The sequence below is a fragment of the Uloborus diversus genome, chromosome 10 (assembly GCF_026930045.1).
Source record: "Uloborus diversus isolate 005 chromosome 10, Udiv.v.3.1, whole genome shotgun sequence".
NCBI classification, from domain to species: Eukaryota; Metazoa; Arthropoda; class Arachnida; order Araneae; family Uloboridae; genus Uloborus; species Uloborus diversus.
Window position 1 is genome coordinate 103,525,205 of NC_072740.1, and position 24,620 is coordinate 103,549,824.

The 24,620-nt window shown below is 33.1% G+C and overlaps 2 protein-coding genes across 2 annotated transcripts in view; one reads left to right on the forward strand and one right to left on the reverse strand.

The window, feature by feature from the left end:
* The first annotated feature begins 2,177 nt into the window (after positions 1 to 2,177).
* LOC129231116 (uncharacterized) lies at positions 2,178 to 5,365 on the forward strand. The gene is made up of 2 exons (XM_054865362.1): positions 2,178 to 3,294; positions 5,349 to 5,365. The coding sequence occupies exons 1-2, from the start codon at positions 2,178 to 2,180 to the stop codon at positions 5,363 to 5,365; spliced, it is 1,134 nt and encodes a 377-aa protein (XP_054721337.1).
* A 624-nt stretch (positions 5,366 to 5,989) lies between these two features.
* Positions 5,990 to 24,620, reverse strand: part of LOC129231821 (3-ketoacyl-CoA thiolase, mitochondrial-like) — a 40,155-nt gene continuing 21,524 nt past the window's right edge. The window contains exons 9-11 of the mRNA XM_054866202.1: positions 14,985 to 15,082; positions 9,648 to 9,802; positions 5,990 to 6,261 (exon numbers count right to left, since the gene is read on the reverse strand). Of these exons, the coding sequence (XP_054722177.1) occupies positions 6,174 to 6,261; positions 9,648 to 9,802; positions 14,985 to 15,082 (341 nt within the window). The 3' untranslated portion in view covers positions 5,990 to 6,173. The remainder of the gene's footprint in view (positions 6,262 to 9,647; positions 9,803 to 14,984; positions 15,083 to 24,620) is intronic.

Here is a 24,620-nt window from a genome sequence, read left to right on the forward strand (position 1 = left end):
AGGTTCTGGAAGAATTGAACATGTCTCTGCTTCATGTTCATGGTAGGTTTTACTTCAAGGGCCCTCAACATTGCAACTGCAGTTTATGCAATTGTTCAAGTGGCTTGAATGTAATTACTACAGATTCTTTCCAACACTTATGGGTGTAAGAAGCATTTCTTAAACTAATATTTTGGAAGATTCACTTTTATTTGCGTTCATCTGTACCAGTTGTTACAAGCTTTCAACCTCATTTACTTCGGTTATTTTCCAATTGGTCAGTCCTTCTACATTCTTTTAAAATCTTCGAGAAAGTAGATCGTTCTCTTAACCAGGGCTGTAAAAAAGCCGGCTTTTTTTAAAAAAAGCCAGACCGGCCGGCTTTTATTAAAAAAGCCGGCTTTATTTGGCCTTTTTTAAAAAAAGCCGGTCTTTTTTGGCTTTTTTGCATTACATACTTTACTACTTATACTAATGCCCTCCTTACATTTTAATAGGATAACCAATGTTAATTCAAGTAATAAAGCAATGCTTATGCTGAAAATATGGTGATAAAAAGAATATACAAACAAAAACTGCAAATGATTTCAAATGTCTGAGAGAATCCTTACGCTTTTGTTGCTTACTCTTCCACCTTCAGCATGGAAAAGTGCTTCCATATTGTCGCCTCAGAGCAACAGTAAGACATCTAATCCCAGAAATAACAATATGATATCCTACTGTTGCTCAGAGAGGACAATATGACTTTAAACATGTTTATCTTTGATTACAATACAAGAAAGTATGTAGTATAGTGACTCAGAACAAACTGGGAAAATTTAAACTTAAAAAAAATCAGTTTTCTTAGGAAGACAGTGAAAAAAAAAAAAAAAAATGCTTCATTGAAATGTGATAAAAATTTCTCATTTTTTGTCAAATTGTTTCTTTTGAATGATTGTGTTACAGCTTAAAACAACATCTGCATAGTATTTTTTGTGTGTACAGTATTTATTTTTTTAAAGACTATTCTATGTTTTAAAAAAAACATATACTACAAAATAATCAAATGGCACCCTTCTGAATTTAGCAAAAAACCAAGATTAGTAGAAGAAAAGAACTGATGCTTGAAATATTACTAATTTATTAGCTTCAAAATTAAGTGCTATCATATATTAGCTGAATAATTCCAGGACTTCATATCAAAAGCGCGCCTGGGGGAAGGGAACAGATACAGGTCAGCTGATCTTAAAAACAGGTCACTGCTAAAATGCAGAACTCTTACTTTTTTTATATTCTAAAGTTTAAAAAATAATTTATTTCAAATGAATTTAATTATTTTATTTCCAAGTAGATAAATAGTAAATAAAATACATCATTGCTGAATTACTTGCTTTGAATTTGAATGAAATGTTATAAAATGGAAAAAGACACCTTCCCTTTACTTAAACTCTGCTGAAAAGATAAACATTGGAATTGCATTCAGAGGTATGTCAATTGGACAAAGAAACCCATTCTGCACTATTTGTAAGGTGATAAGGAGGGTCATGACCAGTATTCTTTAGTGGTTTCAAGGCAATTCTAGAAACTTACAATTACTCAGAATTCAGCAGAGGCTAGTCAGAAAGAAAGAGTGGATATCAATGGGAATGATCCTCTAGTTTGAGTGACAGGAGCAGTGACATACAAAAGTATTAAAGGTGCAACTAAAGATAAAAACAGGTGGCAGAGTATTATTATCCTGAAAGAATGTTCCTTCCTTGTTCCAGAATTGGGGAGCTGGTGAATGAGCAATAGTCAATGACAATCCTAGTTGAGTAGGAGGGGGGGGGGAGGGGAGGAGAGAAAGATTGCAGAAATAGAGTGAGGAAGGTACTGCTGCATTTTATTCACTTTTGTGTTCAAATCAACAGGGTTCTGGTTTCTCATCAAACAGGCAAGAACAGAACCATTTCACAAATAAAAGGGGAAGAAGGGTACCTTTCAGGAATGGAAGGGCAGACAGGTCACCCTCCCATCCAAGTCTGGGGGAATAAAAAATTTATCTGACAACTATTGGTTACTGATCTAGTTCCAATAACCAATAAAATAGCACCTCTTAAAAGAATGGAATTGCAGATTGAAAATGGTATCACAATTCTTTTCTGCTTTAAAACCATTTTGAACCTTTGAGTAGCTCAGTTCAAATTTTTAGTGATCACTATTATTTTCCCAAAGTTATAATGGCTTCAGGATGTGGGAGAAAACAAGCTTCAGAATGGAATGAGTTTACTGAATTTGGCACAAAAGTGAAGTGCAAACATTGCGAAACTGTTGTTAGCAAAAGAGCTGTAAGAATAAAAGAACATTTAAAAAAGTGCAAAAGGAATATTGCCTCTAGGACTATTGAAGAAACTGATATTGCAGAGATTGAGCCTCCTACTAAAGTGCCCAGAGTTGAAGAGTGCAATAATGACTGTGCAGAAGTTCCTTCTTCAAGCAAAGAACAAAAGCAGAAATCCATATTTTCTTACGGTGTAGTTACAACAGCATCTCAGAAACAAAATTTGGATAAATCTGTTGCTAGATTTTTTTATGCAAACAACATAGCTTTCAATGTTTCAAGCAATGTAGAATTTAAAAAAATGGTTGAAGATTTAAGACCTGGTTACGTTCCTCCTAACAGGCATCAACTTTCGGGGAAATTACTTGATGAAGCTTGCGATGATATTGAAAACTGCTTAAAGAAAGAACTTGTCGATGAAGCAGCTCTAACTTTAATCCTTGATGGATGGTCAAGTGTAAAAAATGACCCAATTTTTGCCTGCAGTATTCATACCGGAGTTAAATCTTACCTTTTCAAGGCTATGGACTGTGGTTCGGAAAAGAAAACAGCAGAGTTTTGTGCTAATTTTGCGAAGGAAACACTAGAGGAAGTCGAGATCAAGTATAATAAGAAAGTGTTCGCTATTTGTACAGATAATGAAAATAAGATGACTGCTATGGGAAATCAAATTCAGGAAACTCACCAGTCACTTTTGATTTATGGATGCTCAGCACACATGCTAAATCTTTGTGTTAAAGACATCATACCAAATAGTTTAATTAAACATGTCTTAGAAGTGCAAAAATATTTCAGGAATAAGCACAATGCTCATGGGTGGCTAAAGGAGAAAAATGGCTTAATGCCTCAGATACCCAATGACACTAGATGGAATTCACAAGATGAATGTCTAAGAACTTTCATCATTAATTTTCACAAGTATAATGAAATCAGATTAGAGCACTTGGATGAGTTTGATCAGCAGATTGGAAGTATACTGACAAATGTTGGTATCTATACTCAAGTTGTTTACCTACGTAAGCAGCTTGAAATTATTTCAAAAGCAATCAATGAACTTCAAAGCGACAACGCTACTTTGTCGAAAGCAGTGGAGACATGGTTGAATGTTATAGGAGACTCATCTTTAGAAAGCCATGAAGCAAAAATTAGAAAAAGATTTAATCAACACATTGAGCCGTTTCATCTGCTAGCTCACATGACAGATCCCAAATACTTTGGCAAGCGATTGACAAATCTACAGGAAAATGAAGCGGAAATGTGGCTTGCAGAAAAGTACCCTCAATTTCTACCCGGTGTACTAAAATTCAAGATAAAAGATTCCGAAACCTATTCACCATTACTTTTTTCTGAAAACGTTATCGAACAATTTCCAGCAAGAAAATGGTGGAATTTAGTAAAAATCAAGGCTTCAAAAACCAAGAGTTCAATATCTGATGATTTTTGTGATTTTTTTATAAAATTACATAGTTGTCCTCCATCTTCTGCATCCATTGAGAGGATTTTCTCAAATTATGGCTTTATTTGGAGCAAAGTCAGAAACAGCTTAGGTGCAGAAAAAGCCGAAAAATTAGTGAAAGTGTACCGATATTTAAAGGCTCAACCAAATGATTGGTAATTTATTTAATACAGCAGCAGTCGTATGTGATCTTTTATATACATAGTGAAACATTCCTTTATAATAATTTAAATTGTATCAAAAAGGATCATGTCCCTAATAAATAAGTTTTTTTTCTCTATTTTTGTGATGTAGCAAAATTTTAATGTGTTGGTGGTTTACTGTTTGGGTGATTAAACAAAAGCAGAAAAAAAGGTAAGAGTATACTGTTATTTAAAAACTGAACCAAATGACTGGTACTAAAAGCAGCAGTGTTTTGTGATCTTTTGAATACTTGAACTGAAAATAATTTCTAATCATTTAAATTCCATTCAATAATTTCATAATATAGAGCAATAGTTTGTTTTGTTATGTTTTTTTTTTTTTTTTTGTACTGCACATTGTTATCTAACTGTCTAATTTTTAACCATTTTATTAAAAGAGTAGTAATTGCATTAACGATATATAATTTTCATTTTGATTAAATCACACTAAAAATACCAAAAAGTATTTTTTCTAAAAAAGCCGGCTTTTTTAATAAAAGCCGGCCTTTTTAAAGTGGTTTAAACCAAAAAAAGCCGGCCGGCTTTTTTTGGCCCGGCTAAAATCCGACAGCCCTGCTCTTAACTCTAGATTAATAGTTTTTTTTTTTTTGAACTTTAAAGTATGATTCTATAAGCAACTTCCTTGTTTCCAATTTTATCACGTTGATGACCCATTTTTATCAAAAAATTAACTTAAATCTTTCTGGGCGCCAAGCTTTATACGTGTCGCAACCTAAGCAGTTAACAAGTATGCAAATATTTTTGCTACTTTTCAAATTCACATTGAATGAATTGTTTATTCTAATTTTTTGACCCATATAGAAAATCAACATAATTTTCAAAAGTGTTAACGACCCTCAAATTGTTAAAATAATACCTTTAAGGTTAACTGTTTTACCCATCAATTAATAACATGTTTTACTTTGTTTAAATAGCATGCATTCATTCATTTTACCCGATTCACTGGCAAGTTTTGTTTAAACAGTACTGATATTCAATTTTTTTGAATTTACGTTGTATAAAGGTTTAAAGCGAGATGCTGAATGGTGATACTTTTAAAGCTGGTATCCCTATCTGAAGCAGTCACATCCCCCCCCCATCTGTTTGCAGTTCTAAGTTCAATTTGCTGTTATATATTATTATTTTTATTATTGTTGTTTACATCATGAGCAGGAAGAAAAGTGCTTATGCTGCCTTTTCAGAGAAGATTATAACTACACCACTGCAAAACAGCAATGATAAAACAAACAACAAGCATTATATTTATTTGACAGTATTAGTTACTTATCGCTTGCAGGTGCATCACAAGCGTGCCATTTTTTTTTCTGCAAAAACAGAACATCCTGTATACCCTGATCCCTCTTATTAAACTTGAAAAAGGTTCCAAATATTACTGGTTTATGCACAGAAATATGCATTATTTTGATTTCAGATTTGCTCTTTCAGTAAACAATTTGTGAAGCATCTATTCATTTATCAGATTTTTGTGAAAGGTCCGTTGTGGTTGATTGGGATTTTGTGAAAGGTCCGTTTCGGTTGATCAGATTTTTTTGAGGAGTTTGTTAAAGGACCCAAATTTTCTCTGGCCTGACCCCTGATCAATATGAATAGTGGAAAACAATTTATTGAGAAAAATGAAATCAAAAGAAAAGTTTTTTTGAAACACCCTATTATACATAGATAGTTTTTCACTTTAGAGTTATAATTATTTTAATTGGGAAAGATACCATCGTAATAACTAAATACATGTGCATGAAATGAACAACATAACCTAAAGCAATATACTTAAACACTTTTAAATTCACACAGGTTTTTAATATTCGAAGAACAAAATTCAATATTGACGTTTTGAAATATTTTTTGACCTTAAAATAAGTGTTTCATTTTGTAAACATTTTATTAAGCATCGAATTACAGTAATGTAACTGTAAATATTGTTTTCCAATTCATGTATCATTGTTATACTTTATATATATATAAATAAATAGCCTAAGTCATTGTAAGAACTGAAGATTGTATCTATTATTTTTCAGAATTAGCTTATGGATTTTTAGCCATATTAAACCAAAATGATTTTTTAACAAAAGTAAAAAATTTATTACACAACACAAATCATTTATAAAGTCTCCGAAAAATATTTGATTCAGATAGTTAACTTGAAGGTTATTAGTAGACTTTTCTTACAGTGGGAAATGTTTTCACTAAGTGGAAGTGTAACAAATTACAAAAAAAGGCACTTTCTGTCACATCATACAGTTCATAAGTTAATGTTTTCCAGCATGACTGCTATGCCTTGACCACCTCCAATACAAGCTGATCCAATTCCATATTTGGCCTTCCTTGACCTAAAATATGAAGAATTTAATGCTTGCATCAATAATATTTGATCAATGGTTCCAAGTTAAGAGAGTCAAAATACTCAAACATTAAAACAATGGTTTTCTTGATGATATTTTTGTCATTTTGGACTCGTCTTTTCGTGACCATGATAGTCTTTTGTCGGTCTTAAACTGTATTAATCCACATATTCAATTCATCATTGAAATGGAGTCGAACAATCATCTCTCTTCCTTGGATGTTTCCATCACATGTTCAGACAATATTTTTATCACTACTGTTTTCCCTAAACTGTTTGCGATCACTATTCCCCCACATAAATTATCTGTTCATCCCCCTCAACAAAAATTAGCGGCATTAGATCTTTTGTTTTCCGGGCTTTAACAATTTGTTCTAATTCCAATTTATTTGCTTCAGAATTGAATAATTTAAAAAGTGTTGCATTGGATCGGGGGTTTACAATTGACATCATTGACACCACACACAGGAAACTTATCAATTCAACTAATAAAAACCAAGCACTGGCTAAGATGAATTATTCTAATTTAGTTGTATTTTGCTCTTTTTTCCAAGAATCAATCTTCAAATTGAAAATTTTTTAAAAAAAGTTTAATTTTTTGGTTGCATTTTCCCCTGTCAACAAACTTAAATTTTTGCAGTTAAAATGCCCGGTTCAGGAACTTGACATGACGCATTTATAATGTTTCTTGTCAATGTCAATGACATGCATAGGACAGACTTGACTTTCTCTTAAATTCCGTATTAAAAAACATGAAAATTATGTCAAGAAACAAGATTTGAAACATTCCTCTATTGCACAATACTGTTGGTCTTTTAATTATATTTTCAATTTTTCTTCTGCCAAGGTTATTCATGAGTGTTCTTTGATTTAGATTTTTGGGAATCCTATTACATTTGGAAAAATTTTGCTTTAAAAGTTAATGATTTGTCGAGTACCCCCATTTTCCCTGGTGTTTGGAAATCTTATCTTTAAAAACTTTTTTCTGTTTGTGACGTTTTTCCACACTATAGGTGTCGTTGCTGTTCTGTGACATAATGTTTCCGGTTTCCATGTCCATTTACTTTGCTTCCTTCCGTTTGCTCTATATTGTGTGGGCTTTTTGTTCTTTTTTTATGCACTGATGAAGGGGCTTGCATTTGACTGCCCTGAAACAACTGTTTGCTGAGTTTTTAACTTTATTTTAATACTTTATTTGTACTTTATACACATTGCGTATTTTCACAAAGGAAGATGTTTTCGTCTGCTTACATTTTTTTTTAAATCGCACTTAAGAAATCATTCAGTTTTTTAATGAATAGACTTTTTGTCTCAAGCTAAGCATATTTAATTTTCATTTTGACATCATTTTAAATTTACATCACACTACCAAATCTCAATCCTGTTGTCTGCTTTGGAAATGGCCAAGCAGGGTTGCCATATTTTCAGGGTAGTAAAAACCCAAAATGTTAAGAAAATAGCCCGAGGAGACAATGTCATTGGCTACTTTTTATTTTATCTGGCAATACTGCAGCGATTCCTAATCAAGGGCTAGAGGAAAAGACATGGCGCTGACGCTCGTCTCACTAAAATAGATGTGTGTGTGTGTGGGGCGGGGGAGAAAGACCGTTAAGTTGCACTATAGTATTTTGTGAATGAATTCCTCTCTCATGTAAACTCATAAAGCAAAGCACCATGTAAAAAGAATTCTTTTTCATATGTTTTTTGCTGGATTTTCGCAAATGAAATAAAAACAAAACTTTCATAAGAGCTTCGACATCAGCTGTTCAGGAAGAAGGACGCAAATATGCGTCAGATTGAGATGCTCTTCCAATCGGAACGACGCTAACTTGCCTTAGGGCGAATCCTACTCAGAGGTCAGACTGATGCTCATTTGAGCGTTTTTGAAAAAATATATTGACTATCAGATGGCGTCACTTATCCATGTTTCATTCAAAAAATGACTCTCACACATTAATATTTCTTTCTCTGATGTCAGAATGGGGTCCGTCAAGTGTTTATGATTAATTGGATTTTTGTGAATATAAACATAAACACATTTAAATTATTGAAAAGGGAAACATGTAATCATTTTGAAGTGGTTATTTATAGTTTTGATTCTGTTTTAGAATGGGATTTTATGGGTAATATTCTAGCATGGGTTTTACTTTTAGATCCATGTATGTAGCTATGATTAAAACATCACATATTTCTGAGGAAGAAAAAATTAAAGTTATGAATGGTCCATCTATGGATCTTTCTGGTGTCGACCGTGAAACAGCTATAAATTATTGAGTTGCTTTCCATAATTGTGCACTGAAAAAGGTGGCAAAATACTTGGAAGGAGATGTGTAGTTTACTCAAAGCACAATAAAAGACATGACTTTGTCTAAGGATGCACACTCAGACCCCGAAGTGGTTTTTTGAGGGGGAAAAGTAGGAAATAAGGAATCAAAAATTTAAAAAGTAGGAAAAGTAGGAAAAAAATCACTTAAAAAAGTAGGAAGAGATAGGACTATACACACATGAAGACGACTGACAATCATTAGTATGAAAAATAAACTGGTGGAAACAAAGATATTAATTACAAAAATAATGAAAATAAAATCTAAACAAAGAAACACCTTTCACCAATACAGTAATAAAATTTTTAAGTGTGAAAGAATAAAATGCAATATAGCGATTGCAAAAAAAAAAAGCAATAATAATAATTAAACTCCTGTTCAATAAAACCATTTTTGTTAAAGATTTGTTCTGTCAAAAATGAAAACATTCTTTCTACAGCATCCATTTATCATTTAAAAATACTATCACTTTCAGCTCCTGTTATCATAAACTATGATACAAAAGCAAATATTAAATTAGTTTTAGTTAAAATTAATCAGCAGCTAACATGCATTCTTGCATAAACAGAGGCAGATGTTTGAATTTGAAAAAAAAGGGAAAACGACCGAAAATGCAGAACTAAAATAAATGTATGAAATACACTGCCAGCCATTGACTGAGCTGGTGGTGTATTTCATGTATTTCTGCTGACTGAGCTGGTGGTGTATTTCATGTATTTCTGCCTTAGCCCTGGCTATAGGGCGGTAACTTACTGAATAAAATAAATATGTTCTTAAATATGGGACATAAAATTTATAATAAAACAATTCAACTAAATAAATAACGAAATAAGTCAACTAAAGGGTTTGTACTATGTTAAGTATTTTTAGCATTCAACATACATTTTTGGTTCAGGCACGTAATCAGTTCTCATGTTTATAGACCTTCCAGTTTCCTGAGATACACACCACAAACACAGATCATATGTATCTATACATTAATATTAAATATTTATACAAGATTCATTTTGAATTGATGTTATGTTTAAACGGAATGCAAAAATCAACTTACTGCAATTCATATGCCAGATTTCCAACTATGCGTGCTCCAGATGCTCCAACAGGATGGCCAAGTGCTATTGCTCCCCCATTTACATTGATTTTAGAAGGATCCAAATTTAATTCCTTTTGTACGGCTAAAAATTGAGCAGCAAAAGCTTCATTGATCTAAAAATAGATTATCATTGGGAATTATTTGAGGATATGTAGCCTATTGAAAGTTCTGTTATTACTTGATTTTGAACTAAAAGTGTACATTGCCAAGAGAAGCTTTGGAGATCATTACATGTAGCATATTTTCAGTACTCTTATTATTAGTTTTGAACTGAAAGCATACATTGCCTAGAGGTACTTTGAATATCATTATTTTCTACCTTCCAAATATTTTAGTTAAAGCAGGGACAACCTTTTTCACTCGCGGGCCTTTGTAAATTTTTGGAGACGAGGCGGTCCAGTCCAACAATATTTTAGCTCAGATGGTCTATTTAGAGCTAGCCCCCCCCCCCCACATACCCGTAAAACGCCAATATATACACATATTTTTTTGTTAAGCTCTCAGTGGTGGTTTTTAAAAATTTTTGGACTTGCTTCTACGTTGCTAAATTTCCTAAATTAAATTGTATTTTAAGTGTCTGTAAATCTCTAATAGTATAACGATAGGGAATCTTGTAAAAAATTTAGAATAGTACAGAAAACCGAAATAAAAAGCATTCTGTGTTACAAAATAAAGTGAAGTTATTTAAAAAAAAAAGGCTAATGAGTGAATAATACAAGACAAAATTAATGCAATGTACTACAAATTTATTTTATTGAATTAATGATGATTGAAAACTTGGAAAAATGAGAACACAACAGGTATGAAGATTTTAAAATATTTTTAAAAGTCAAAAAATTAATGAGAAGATTGCATTTGTTTACCACTTAAAATTTCAGTTCATTCAGGGACAAACTTCATAGTTCCGATCATTAAGAGAGATTTTAAATGTTCGTCTGATAAAGAAGATCAATACTTAGACTTAATACACTGCAATTTTGAAAAAGTCTGTTCATATTTGTAAGTGGATGCAAAAAGAGAAAACATAGCTCTAGCATGATTTTTTAAGTTCTTGAAGTCTTTTTCTGGTAGAGAACCATAAAATGGCAGTAGGTTACCTTCCTTGTGGCATTCCTGAAAGCTGTTTTGAGTAAGTCATTAGTCATTAACTCAATGACTTCCAGTTGCATTTCAGAAGGCACCTTGTCAATATCATACTTAAAAGGGTTTTGAAAGAGTTGAATTTCGTCTGATGCATGGTCAAAGTCTTCAAAGTGGTTTTCAAACTCATGTCATAGCTGAGACATGACTTCTAAAACATAATCCTTAGGAAAGGTAGCAGTGCATAGTGCACTTAAGTGCTTACATGTTTCAAAGTGGTCAAAGTTTGTAGATCCTAAATGCTTTTTGAAAAGTATGAGTTTTTGTCTGAAAGCTTTGACATCGGAGTACAAGTCACAAACTGAAGAGTTTTCACCTTGCAGTTTTAAATTCAGGAAATTAATATGCGTCGTGAGATCAACAAGATAAGCCAATTTCCATACAAATACACTGTCAGAAAGTTCAGGTACAGGACGACACTGTTCAGTCATAAAAATGTCAATAGCTTCTCGAAGTTCAAAAAACCGCTGCAATACTTTGCCTCTGCTCAGCCAGCGAACTTCACAATGGTACGGAACATCTGAGTAAATGCTGTCAATTTCAGCAAGAAAATTTTTGAATTGACGGTGTTTGAGGAAACTTGATCTAATGAAGTTAACTGTTTTGACAACTGCGTTCATTACTTCAGCTATTTTCAAATGTTTGCCACATAAGGCTTGTTGATGGATAATGCAGCAAAAAAACATGGGTTGAACACCTTCAACTGTTTTTATAAAATTAGAAATGTTTTCAACTACTCCATTTTTAGGATCACACATTTTTCCACCATCTGTAGTAACACCTTTCAGGTGTTTAAAATCAAGCCCACGATTAGAAAGGGTTTCATGTATTTTCCCAAAAATGTTGTCTCCAGCCACATTACTCTCCATGGAGTGAACATCAGCCAATTCTTCTGTGATTTTAAATTCACTGTTCACACCATGAACAAATAAAAGAACTTGAGTCGAATCAGTAACATCAGTTGATTCATCCAGAGCGATTGAAAACCATTCGAAATCCTTGCATGCGTCTTTCAGCTGATAAACAACATTATTTCCAATATCTTCCATACGGCGGGTTACTGTGTTCACTGACAAACTTAAAGCATTGAACAACGAAAGTTCATCAGGGCAGATTTCTTTCAGTCACCAAGATGCAATCTTTCACCAATTGACCGTTCGTAAAAGGTTTCCCAGCTTTAGCCAGAATTTGGCTCACTTTGAAACTGGCTTTTACAGCAGTTTAATTTTGTTGAGATTGCTTTGTAAGGATTTGTTTCTGAGTTGAAAGGGAATTTTTCAAAGAAGCAATTTTATCCTCTCTTAGTTTACCAGTTAAATTGCAAAATTTGCTTGTGTTTTGTATCATAATGTCTACGGACAATAAATTCTTTCAGAACAGCGACAGTATTGTTGCAAATAAGACACAATGCTTTATTATTGTTGTTGATTATAAAATAGTGTGTACACTGTTAAAAATACATCACTCAAAATCAACTTTCCGTTTTTTAAAAGAAGTCATTACAATACTAAATAACACTATAAAAATAAGAGAAACTGTCCATGAACGCTACGCACTTCGTGAGGCATGTGAATTATCAATCTACCTACACCAGGGTTGACATATAAAAGTTTAGAAAAAGAGCCAAAGCGCTTCGTGATATTAGCAAAAATAAAGCCAACCTGAGCGAAAACCGTCCTCTCTTATAGATTTTTTGAGGGGTTAGAATCCACTTTCCCATATTTCTAAGCTAGATAAAAAGACACGCATGCATGAAGGAACAAAATTATGAAAATGAAAAAAGAAGAGAAATTTACAATGGTTGATATGTTCTGCTTAAAAATGCTATTTGTGGAAGACTTTTGATTTCTGTTATCAAGTATTTTCTAAAGTTTGGCAATAAACAGTTAAATCTGGTGTCAGCCTCCTTTTCAGGCTGAACTGACCACTAATTAAACTCTGGTGAAGACAGGAGTGAGCACATGTTTTCCCTGGGGCCAGGAAATGCCCAATGCCAAGGGACTAACGGGAGAATGTGACATGGAGAAAAGAGATTTGTTCTCGGAAAGTGTAAAAAGAGAGATGGGTGCTGCACCTGTAGTCAATGGTAAAAAATGATTAAAAAACGATTAAAATTAATGGTAAAAAGATTTTAAATAATTATTTTTAGTTAAAAATAAAGTCTCAATTATTTTTCCAACAAGACTGTCCAGACAAAATCTGTTTGCGGGCTGGATCCGGTCCGCGGGCCGTAGGCTGGAGAGCCCTGATTTAAAGCATTTACATGTTTAACTCAGAGTTTGCACTGGATGCAGGATTTTTTCCCCTAAATCCCACTCAACAAAAATCCATTTGCAGGCACCATGGAAATATCCTTTGTGTAAATGTAATACCAGTGATTAAAATGAATGAAAGCATATATTATTTAATTGCTTTATTAATGAAACGCAAACAATGTAATGCTATTGTTGGCAAAGTATGTTTGATGCCCACAAGTTTTCAAATACTATTTTTTACTTTAACATGTGAATAATTACAAAAATTCAAAGAAAGTAATAAACCTTTTTTAAAAATTCATAAAACTTATCTCTATAAGGTCAAAAATTTGAGCAATAAAAATTAGTTTCAGAAGTTATTTTCAGCAATGTGCAAATTTTATTCATCAAAAATTGATTCCCAATGCTTTAGTGGTCCATTTCTGCACTTATTCTATTATTGGATGGTATAGATAGCAAGTGGAAAGAAAAATCAATGCTTATAAAGGTGTAAAAAATAAGTAATAGTTCTTCCAATCACCAATTTTCAGTTCATTTAACGGAAATTTTGTGACATACAAATTTAAAAGTAGAGATTGGTATAAATGGGCACGGAAATATGCGGAAATGTGAAGATTTTACTCAATGAGAAGTCAAAAGTGGCCCTTCCTATGCCCAAAAACCCAAGTGACCCCAAAAACCCTTTGGAACTCATGGTAGGAAAATAAAAAGGAAGAGAAGCCAAGTTTTAATTTGACAAAGTAAACTATTATTCAGTAAAATCATAAAGAATGTTTGATACAAAGATGTAAACTATGATAGCAAGGAAGATGAAAAGAACCAAATATTCAGAGAAAATTGTTATTCTCCAGCAACATGGTTCATTACAGTACAATAATGAAAAATCCACACACATTAGTTGCACTCATAAACTCGCATAAAACATTGACAATTGTTTAAGTGCTTGCTCATTCCAGTAGCACTTAAAAGAAAGAATCCCAGCAAGCATAAGGTACAAGGAGTAACCGATACGCTAACATATAGGATCCTCAACAGTAGAATTGTGTGATCAATGAAAAAAAGCAAGCAGGAAATTTAATGAAGGGACACTTCCAGAAAAAGTAAGAGTGACAAAAAGGATCAACATGGCTTTTGAACAAGAGTCAGGGATATTTAAAATGGCTCTTACTTTTAGGATCTCCAATTGCTGCAGCTGGTTAATATAAGTAGTTGAATTATACAATATATAAATAGAAAACATAAGAAAATATGGGTTTTTCAAATGTATAGAAATTAAAGAGTGATGTGGTCTCTACATCTTTGCTGATATAGAGAGAAAAAAACACAGCAGTGAAGATAACAAATGAAAGAATGGATACCAGCTCTTGAGGAATGACACTAGGTTACAAATAGTGGGAAACCAATAATTAGCCCCATTATAAAACAACAAACATACAAGGCTAACTTTGTCTGCTCCAACTTTTGCAGTAATTAAGCAGTTGCAAGAAGCCAATTGGTTAATAATAAAAAAAATCTTGAGGGGAATAGAAGAAGCAGAACATCTTTGAAAAAAAGCAAAGTTCTCTTTTCTAGAAAATTCAAAATCAGAAATTATTTTTTAAAAAAGAAAAATTCTTCTCAAATTTGAGAAAAAGAAAACTGACTTTTTTTTTGGGTGCAAACTAGTTTTGAGAGCTATTCTAATATCTTACATTAAAATAGTTTTCATTTCCAATAATGAGTAAGATACAAAATACATGTAAATCATTAAGGAATTAAATAAAATTCCATACAAAGAATCCAAGCAAAATCTTTAAAACTGAAGAACAATGGACAAAAAATGGGTACCAGTAGATAAATATTTTAAACTAAAAGCGATAGCAAAGAACGTAATAGAAAAAAGTTATGTAACAGAACTTACATCAATTAAATCAACATCATTTAATTTTATTCCAGTGTTTTCGCAAAGCTTCTTGATGGCATCAGCAGGCCCTATTCCCATTATTGTTGGATCAACACCTACAAAATTAAAAAAAAATAAATAAAATAAAACACTTGCTATGTGATATCATGCAGGATAAGAATACCTAAAAATAAAGTTTGCAATCAAGAGCCATATAAGCTCACATTTTGAAAATAAATATTTTTCATAAGAATATTTAACATAAATGTATATAGGGTGATTTCCCAGTAGTTGACCATTTAGTGGAAGTTTCTACTTAATTTCGCACGAAAAAAATTGAAAATCTTTCAATGGGACAATAAAATTATCAGGATTAACAATTGCTAGTCATTTTTCTGTTTCAAATACTGTTTTTCAAATTATTTTCCATAGTAGCTAAAATGGGAGATTTTGCCAGTAATTGACCACTCATCTCTTGTAATTAACTAGTGTCCAACAGAAGTTGATCACTTTTTAAAACACAGTAAAAACCAAAATATTTTAAATTAAAACCAAACTGTATTTATGTTTGCGCGTAACGTTACCCTGAAGGTCACTTCTGACTGTTTTGTAGATGATGACATCAAAGAAGTCATTACCTTGATCATGATGATTTCACATGCTATAATGACAAAGAAAACCTCAAAATGTCATCAAACTTGGCGACATTCAACAATGCTTCTCCAAATTTGACGCTAAAATGAGTTGTCTAAAATGATGCCAACTTATTGATATCTCTTTAGTTTCTTAACCAAGCCTATAGACTCCAAACAGATATGACATTACTGTGTGAACCACAGCAGAACTTGAATCTAGAGATCATAAGTGCTAGAATAATGACCAAATATTCAAACATCACTATTAAATAACAATTAAAAATATAATATTTCATAATATAATCAAGGGAGCCAAAGAATAACCTTCTCTATGTATCTATGCAGCCCTAGCAGCCTAACCGTTGAAGCAAGTGAGCCAAAAATTTTAGATATAGTTATTTTAAGGCATAACACTTGAGTTTATGATGATTTTAAACAATGCAGTGATCAAAGTTAAGGTTACAGTGAAGGATTGTCAAAACACCGACAGACCGAAAGACAACACCGACTTTTTTGACGCAAACTGATCAGCATATTGAAAAACCAAATGGCAGAAGAATTGGTGTTGTGATGAAATTTACTTGTTGCCAAATTCAAGCAACTCTTTTCACTCTGTATTTTCAAAGCTTTTTTGTCAAGCAATGATTTGCATGGGGTGTTTAGTGATTGGTTTTACTTCTACTACTGTCAAAAATTCCGCCAGCTTACATTGTCAGTAGGACTAAATATTCTCATCTTTGCAAATGCTTTAAGCCTGCAATTTTCGTCACATGCTACTCGATCCAACACCATTCAAAGGTTTTCAATATGCAGATCAATTTGCACAAAAAAGTGAGTGCTGCAATTCAAAATTTTATTACAGTAACCATAATTCTCCTAACATAAAATTTTCCATTAAAAACCCTACTTCTGCATCTCTATGCTGTAGATACATTGATGATCTGCTATGTATTAATTTTTGTTGATTTTTCTGAACTCGGCAAAAAAATATATCACAACTCTTAACACTCAAAACAAATAGTTTTAATCTACGTTCTTTTAATTTTTTGGATCTGACTATTACAACTGGCTCCTCAAGTGATACCATGATTTACGATAAGAGACGAGAATTTTGGTTTAAAGTTAACTGCATGCACGATTTTTCTTCATGTCTAAGTAAAAATGTTTTTACTGTTTCACAAGAGCTTAGAATTAAAAGACTCTTTAATACAATCCCTGCATTGAAACAAGAAATTTCTTTGCTTAGAAATAAGCTTATTGATAATAATTTTCCTATTAATCTAATCAAATATTTTTTCAAATATCGCCTTTTATCAACACTACGTTTCACTGTAACTGTCCTGTAACCAAACTTAAAAGATAAACGTGACAAATGGACATTATGTGTGTGGGCCTGAATTTGTTTTGTCTACTCGGAAAATTAAGTAAGATACTGTTTATTTTTTGCATGCGCTGGTAATGGGTCCAATGGAGTACCATTATTGTAGCCATCTGGCTTCTAATGGTATAGACAAAACCCCCAGCTTAGTTTTAGGTATAAGCAACCTTTTATTTGCCTGTATTGTAGCTGGTGGTGCATGTAGCCCAGTGTACCGTGATACTCTGTAGATATTCAGAACTAGTACATTCCTCCCTTAGTTTATTTTATAATATTTTGGTTTTTCAACCATAGATGAAGTTTCCACTGTCGATGAGTACAGGCTCCATTTATTAATTATTTTTCTGTTCTCCCTTTAATATTTTATGCTTTCATATTGTATTTTATTTAAACCTTAAAGTCTTTTATAAGCTTTTCACATGGCTTAACTGTTTTGCTTCTTTTGCACATTTTTAAGCTTTGGATTTGATTTTTTTTGTTACTTATATATATATATATATATATATATATATATATATATATATATATATATATATATATCACTATATGACCAAAAGTATTGGGACCTTTTCAATAATTCACAGTTTGATGGATTTCTCAAGAAATCAGAGACTAATTGGTCTGTAATTTTTTTCCCATAAACAATACACTCCAGCTGTCATTTTGGAACAAAAACAAAGTCCACTATTCATTTAGGGGACTAGCAACAAATTAAGAACACAAAAAAAGGTTTTTGATCATCCTTCATTCTAAATAGCTGGGAATAAGCTATAAATATGAGAAATAAGTTAACGAACTATGTAGAATTTATTTTTATTTTTTCGTGAAAGTATGCTAAGAAAGTATCTCTTATACCTTTGGAGATTCAAGCATATCTTTCAAAAATACAATTTCATTTGAAAGTTTTTGGCTCAAAACATGCAGTTTCCCATCATTACTAAACTTTCAGAATATTTGACAGCATACAAGAGAAACATAATAAAATTTGCAGTAAAAATATTGAAAGTTTGATGAAATATGAACGTTTAATGCAATTGAATATTCACTGCCCATGAGCAAAATATAGTAATTTATAACCTTCATAATCCAAAGCAAAGTAGACCTGCAACTCATAATAAAATTCCAGCTCAATATCTTAGAAATTTAAAACGTTATCAGCGATCTAATGAGCCGAATTTCAATAATTTTTGAATAGGTGACGAATAGTAAGGGGTCGTTAGCAAACTGGCAACACCCATTATCATGCTTTCCTTTTATTGTGCAGAATGACTGATGATAAAAACCAACTATTTGCAAATGATCCCTACGATTCGTCGCCCATCAAAGAATTATTGAAATTTGGCTTATTTAATCACTGATAACTTTTTTAATTTTAAAGATATACAGCTGGAATTTTATTATGAGTTGCAGGATCTATCTGGGCTTTGGATTATGAAGGTTACAAATGGCTATCTTTTGAGCATGTGCAGTGAAAAATTAATTGCTTTAAAGATTCATATTTCATTAAATTTTCAATCCTTTAAGTCAAATTTTATTATTACGTTTCTCTTGTATGCTGTCAATTGTTCTGAAAGTTTAGTAGAGTTTTATGGAAATCTCTTCGCCTTATGAGTCGAAAACCTTCAAATAAAATTTGTTGCTGGTCCCCTAAATGAATAGTAGATTTAATCTTTAGTGGGAATTACAGCTGAAGTATGCCTTTCAATGTGAAAAAAATACAGGGCAATTAGCCTCTTATTTCTCGAAAAATCCATAAAAATGAATTTTTGAAAGTGTCCAAATACTTTTGGTCATATAGTGCATACACATAACATTTAATAGTATTTCATGTATATAGTTTTTAACAGTAGTAGTGCACGTGTTAGTTTTAACGCACCAGCCCCTTTCCCATAACCTTATCCTCTCGAATCTACACTATCCTAATTCTGAGTGCTGAGCCTCTAAATAGGCGGGGCCCCAGTTATAGGTAAAAATACGTTTTTTTTCGGGATAAAAAATCTATTATATTTTATCTGAAGCACAAGAATGTTCGTAATCACTTTGATTAAAAAAAAAACACTTTAAAACCACATAGGTTCATTACTTTTGTATCGTTCTAGGCGTTCTGGTTAATTACTGGCATTGAGAGCACTTTAGACTTCCAGCAATTGACCACTACTTAATCTGAGAGTAAATGGTTGGTTATTAAATGAAGTTTTTAATTTACTTAGAACACATATGGGTGATCAGCATATTTTAGTAAATGAATCTGTAGAACTAATTTAACTTCAAGAAATGCGAAACATTTCATCTCATGACAATTCCCGCTAGTAAGAAAAGTGACTTTCCTAAGATTTTCCAGATGTCTTTGTAAGTGTACCGTCCTTACCTCCACTTAAAACTTGAGTTATGACTACAAATTATAACAGAGTATTTCATGGAATGCTATAAATTAGTTCCAGCAATGAAATTGAAAGCATCAACTTATTTATTCTTGTTTTGTACACATTATGGGAGACTGGGGCAGGTATTCTATAGGGGCACGTATTCCAACACACACTAGTTTAAGTGTTTTTCACTAGGTAGCGACGTTTACCGGAAAGTGAAACTGCAGCACTGCGCATGCCTTTCACGTGATCCTCAGTGCATCAGCTGGCTTTGTCTTGATGAGATGTCAACTTTTGTGGTTTTTACTCTAGTGAGTAACTTTGCAAGCATTTACTTTTCATTGAAAAAAACATGTATGATACTGTTTTTGTTTCATTGTCAGGACCTAACTTTAAACTATATTTCATTACGGCTCTGATGGCGTGATTGCTTTGGCAAATAGTTTTCATTTTCATAGTTAAATATTACAAAAAAAAAAAAAAAAATCAAATATGGCATTGGGGCACGTATTCCAATTCAACATGTAGCACATTTTCTAGTTGGAAAATGTGCCCCGGACTCTCCATGAATGTTTTTTTTTTATTGTTTAACTTTATATTTTTAGCCCATACAGTTTACAATTACTGCATAAATCCACAATTATAAATATTTAAAATTAAATTTGGGATAACTACTTAAATGATCTGATTTTTTTTCTTCTTTTAATAGTACCAAGTCACACCTGAAACTGAATTTCATTCTCCAATGTATGAAGATGGACCTATCAGATGGACTGAAAATGGTCCGAAATTAACGTAAGAAGTCAGACTGAGGACAACACGCAAGCGCAAGTAAATGCAGCGCTTGCAGCAATAATAAATGGATGTAGTGTTTGGTAAGCTTCTATAGACTTGAATATAAATAATAGAACATTAAATAACTACCGCCACAAGTTCATTAATGTTCAGTTGGCTCCAACTGAAGCACCTCAAGTCAAAGTGCCTCAGGCCAAGTTCCACAAGCCGAATATGTTCATTAAATCCCGAAATTTTCACTGATACAGACTTTATGCCTTCCTATTTCACAGACAGATCGGCTCCAGACAAAGTAACCAATGTATGCCCAACTACTAACACTTCTGACAATTGTCCAGCCAGTTCCTTTTCAATTATTCTCAATGAACCATGTCAACCACAATTAGGGCTACCAGAAGGTGTTCCTTCTACAGCTAAGGACACCCAAGGTGAGCCTTACCCACAACCATCTCGCTCGCCGAAAGCTGGTTCTTTGCCTCATCAGTATTTTCCATCACCTGAATGAATCAGACCATTTGAAAAGGCTTCCCCGAGGAAAGGCACAGGCAAGGGGAGGAAAAAACAAAAATCCGCCAATCTAATGGATATATATATATATATATATATATATACACTTCTATCAAAAACGCTCTTCAAACAGTGCAAGCAAAAAAAAAAAAAAAAAAAATCCAACACAGTCATTTTGAAAAATAAAAAAGGAAAGCAAACTGAAGCCTCAGCTATTTGTTGATGAAATAAGCTGATGTGTGCATCACATGACTTCCTTTTACTTCAATTTTATGTCATTTTCTTATTATTGGCAGTTTTTAATATGATTCAATAGTTTACTCTCTAAATATCACCAACAGTGGCCAAACTGAAACCAGATATTAAAAAATAAAAAATCGCCAAATTTGTCGCCAAGTTGATGACAAAACTTGGCGACCAAAAAGACTGGCGATATATCGCCAAGTGTCCGCCAAATTATAACACCACTTGAGTTTACATTGAAATTAACAATGATTCCCCCCCCAAAAAGGGGCAAAAGACCCCTTTGAGGCATCCGAATGCAACCAGAAAGGAAGGTGCACAACTAGACCCCACTAGGAGTCTACGTATCAAATTTCAACTTTCTAGGACATTCCGTTCTTGAGTTATGCGACATACATATGTACATACAGACGTCATGAGAAAACTCATTGTAATTAACTCAGGGATCGTCAAAATGGATATTTCGGGTGTCTGTATGTCCCTAGGCACATATCCATGTGTGGTTGGGTTGAAAAAAAAAATCAATACTCATTTGGGGGTGAGCAAAATGGAAATTAAGGCTGATTCTTGGGTGAAAATTTTTTCGCAAATGCAATATTTCTTTTTTTGTAAAAGGAAGTAAAAAGTGAGAAGAAGACATTTTGCCGGCTTAAGAAAAATAAAACTAAATATGCCAATGTACCACGTGAGGAAGAAGATGAAGGCTGTTTTTGCCTATATTGCTTTGTCACCTTTTCTAACTCAAAGCCAAAAGAAAAGTGGATCCAGTGTACTCGTTGCAAGAAATGGGCTCATGTAGCGTGCGTCAGAAAAGAAGACTCTTTGTTTTTTGTTTGCATTAACTGTCACAGTGATATGGAAGATGACTCTAACTTTGATTATTGCTATAATACATTTTAATGTAATAAGTTATTAAGAATTTATTCATTGTACTTACTAACGAAATAGAATATAAATTTTAGGTTACACTCCATGTTTATTTTACCTTTATTATAGAAGATTTAAACAAATTAGAAAACTTGCCCCGACCCAATTTTATATGTCAGAAAATGTGTCCCGGAATAAAATAAAATAATAAAAATATGATTTCAAAAATTACTTGAAGTACTTCAGATAAAAAACAATATATTTTACTTTGAATCTTCAAAAAGAATGAGCTAGGAGCCACCAAATAACAATGTACAGTGCTCCATAATTATTACAAAGGTTCTATTTTGGCAGTAAGTTTCATATCCACTAGGATACTTCTACTTAACTCATTGGGGAGACAAATATAAGGGAGACTGGGTACACTTGATCCTTTTTTTGTTGGAGCTTATAACTTTTATTTGATTCAATGGAACTCAATGATTGCAGGTTACATACATGGGTGCAAGTTTGGTGATGTGTTCAAGATGGAAAATATTTTTAGCCCCCCCCCCGCCCGCATGCGAGCTTAAGGAAAAATTTGTATGTATAAATGTTGCAGATCTTAACAATGCCAGTTTTGGAATCTGTTTGATTTAAATTTTAAGCCTTAAAATTGTAATATTTAAGTGTTTTGACATCATAATTCTAAAAAATAAAAAATCCGGCAATAAAGGGGGGGGGGGGGGTTCTGGGGGCTCTCCCCCAGAAATTTTTTCAAATTGAAGTCCAAAAAACGCTGTGGTAGGCCATTTTGGTAAAGTTCAGGGAAAGGAGGGGTTCAGGGACTTTTACATCAATTATTTCAAACTGATAGTCCCAAAATCACAATATTGGGCAACCTTCAAAAAATATTAAAGAAAGAGGGGGGGAGATGCTATGGGCTTTCCCGAAATCGAAGATTTAAAAACGAAATTGTAATTTAAATTTCATAACGTTTATACTCTTTTTGAATGCACTATTGAAGGGATGGAGTTCAGCAACCCTCCTTCGGCAATATTTCGAAATTGAAGTTTCAAAAACGCCATTTTAGACGATGTTGGATACTGTAAGGGATAAAAGTGTTTGCAGCACCCCACCATTAGTTTTTTGCCGATCCTAAACATTTTTGTTGTAACAATAAAATCGCTTAGGACATAAGATTTTCACTTTTGCAACATAAATCAGTTCTGATTCGAAAGTCTACCCAAGGTAGCGCAACCAAACTAGAAAAGAAGGAAAGGTGGGGGAAGGGGTAAGACCGACTACTGATAATGAACTGTCACCATTCCCCCACAGTCTTCATTTGAAAAAGAATTCTTTTATAGGATAGCAGGTGGTGAAATTAGCAATAAAAAATCGCTTCAGTGAAGTAGATGTATTTTTTAAACAAGGTACCCTTCCCAACATTCATTAATTAAAAAAAGAAATAGGGGAACTGAATCCTAACTCCAGGCAGGGTTCCCAAATCACATCCCTCTTAAGGCACTCAAATATAGCCTAAAGTGGCGCTTTAAATATTTCAGCATCAAAGAATTTTCGGAAGAGAACTCCCGAACCCCTTCCTCTGAGTTCACCACAAATGTCCTAAATTTCAATTTTTAAGGCTTCAGTTTCTAAATTGTTTTGTAGGAATAGTACCCCTCTTACCTATAAACATGATTTATGACCGCCTAAAAATTTTAATACTTTAATTTTGGAAACTTTTTGAAAAATCTTCCTACACCAATCCCCCTTAAGTCATCCAAAGATAGCCCAAACCAAAGCTCTTAAAATTTCAGAAACTAAAATATTTTGGGCTGGGGGTGCGGAATACCCCCCCCCCTCTCATTGTGTTTACTAAACGCAGTGTAAGTTTTTGTTTAAGATTTATTTTTCTATTGAGAGAGCAACTCCCTTCCACACATCGCCAAAGACAACCCAAAGTTTTAAGACTTCAATTTCGAAAATGTTTCGAGAAAGACCCTTGAATTCCCTAACTCTTAACTCACTCAAAAATAGCCAAAATAGCATTTCAATACTTCGGGGAGAGAGACCCCCCCCCCCCCCAAACTCTTTCCTCTAAGTTCACTAAATTTTACTTAAATTTGCGGTTTCCCCTTTTCATCACCGAAGATTTTAGAATTTAAATTTTAAAACGTATTGAGAGAAAGCCTTCGAATTCCCTCTTCTTAAGTCTTCCAAAGATTACCTAAAGCCGAGTTCTGAATACTTCAGCTTAGAATATTTTTTGGGAAAGGAGAACCCCGAACCCCAAGACTGTCCAAAGTTGCACTTTTAAGACTCCAGTTTCGGAATTTCGCCTAAAGAGAGGCCTCCCTCTTGACATTGCCAAAGACAGCCTAAAAGATTTAAGACTTCAATTACAAACTTTTCGGGAGAGGGTCGCAAATGCCCTTTAACTTAAGTCATTTAAGTATAGCCTCAAATAGTTTTTAATACATCAGCTACAAAACATTTTCATGTTAAAACACCAAAACCATCTCTCATAAATTCACCAAAGATTGCCTAAATTAGTGTTTTTAAAACTCCAATCTTCGATTCTTTTTTAAAACCCACTATTACATCATCAGAGACAGCCTAAAACTTTTTGACTTTTAAATTTTTAAGAGTTTGCAGTGGAGAAATATCGAACCACTCCTAGCTTCAAAAATATTTTCAATTCAGTTTTTCGATATTTTATACTGTAACCCGTGAGTACCCCCCACCCCCTTAGATTGTCCAAGATATCAACGTTTTAAGACCTCAGTATCGTGGGTTAATTTGCGGACAGATTACCCTCTTTGCAAGAGCAGCGTTTTTTCGCAAACTCGTGCTGCCGTTATTTTTCTCCTTTCCTTTCTCT

Coding starts and splice junctions, on each gene's coding strand:
- LOC129231116 (XM_054865362.1), top strand. CDS start 2,178: ATGGCTTCAGGATGTGGGAGAAAACAAGCTTCAGAATGGAATGAGTTT.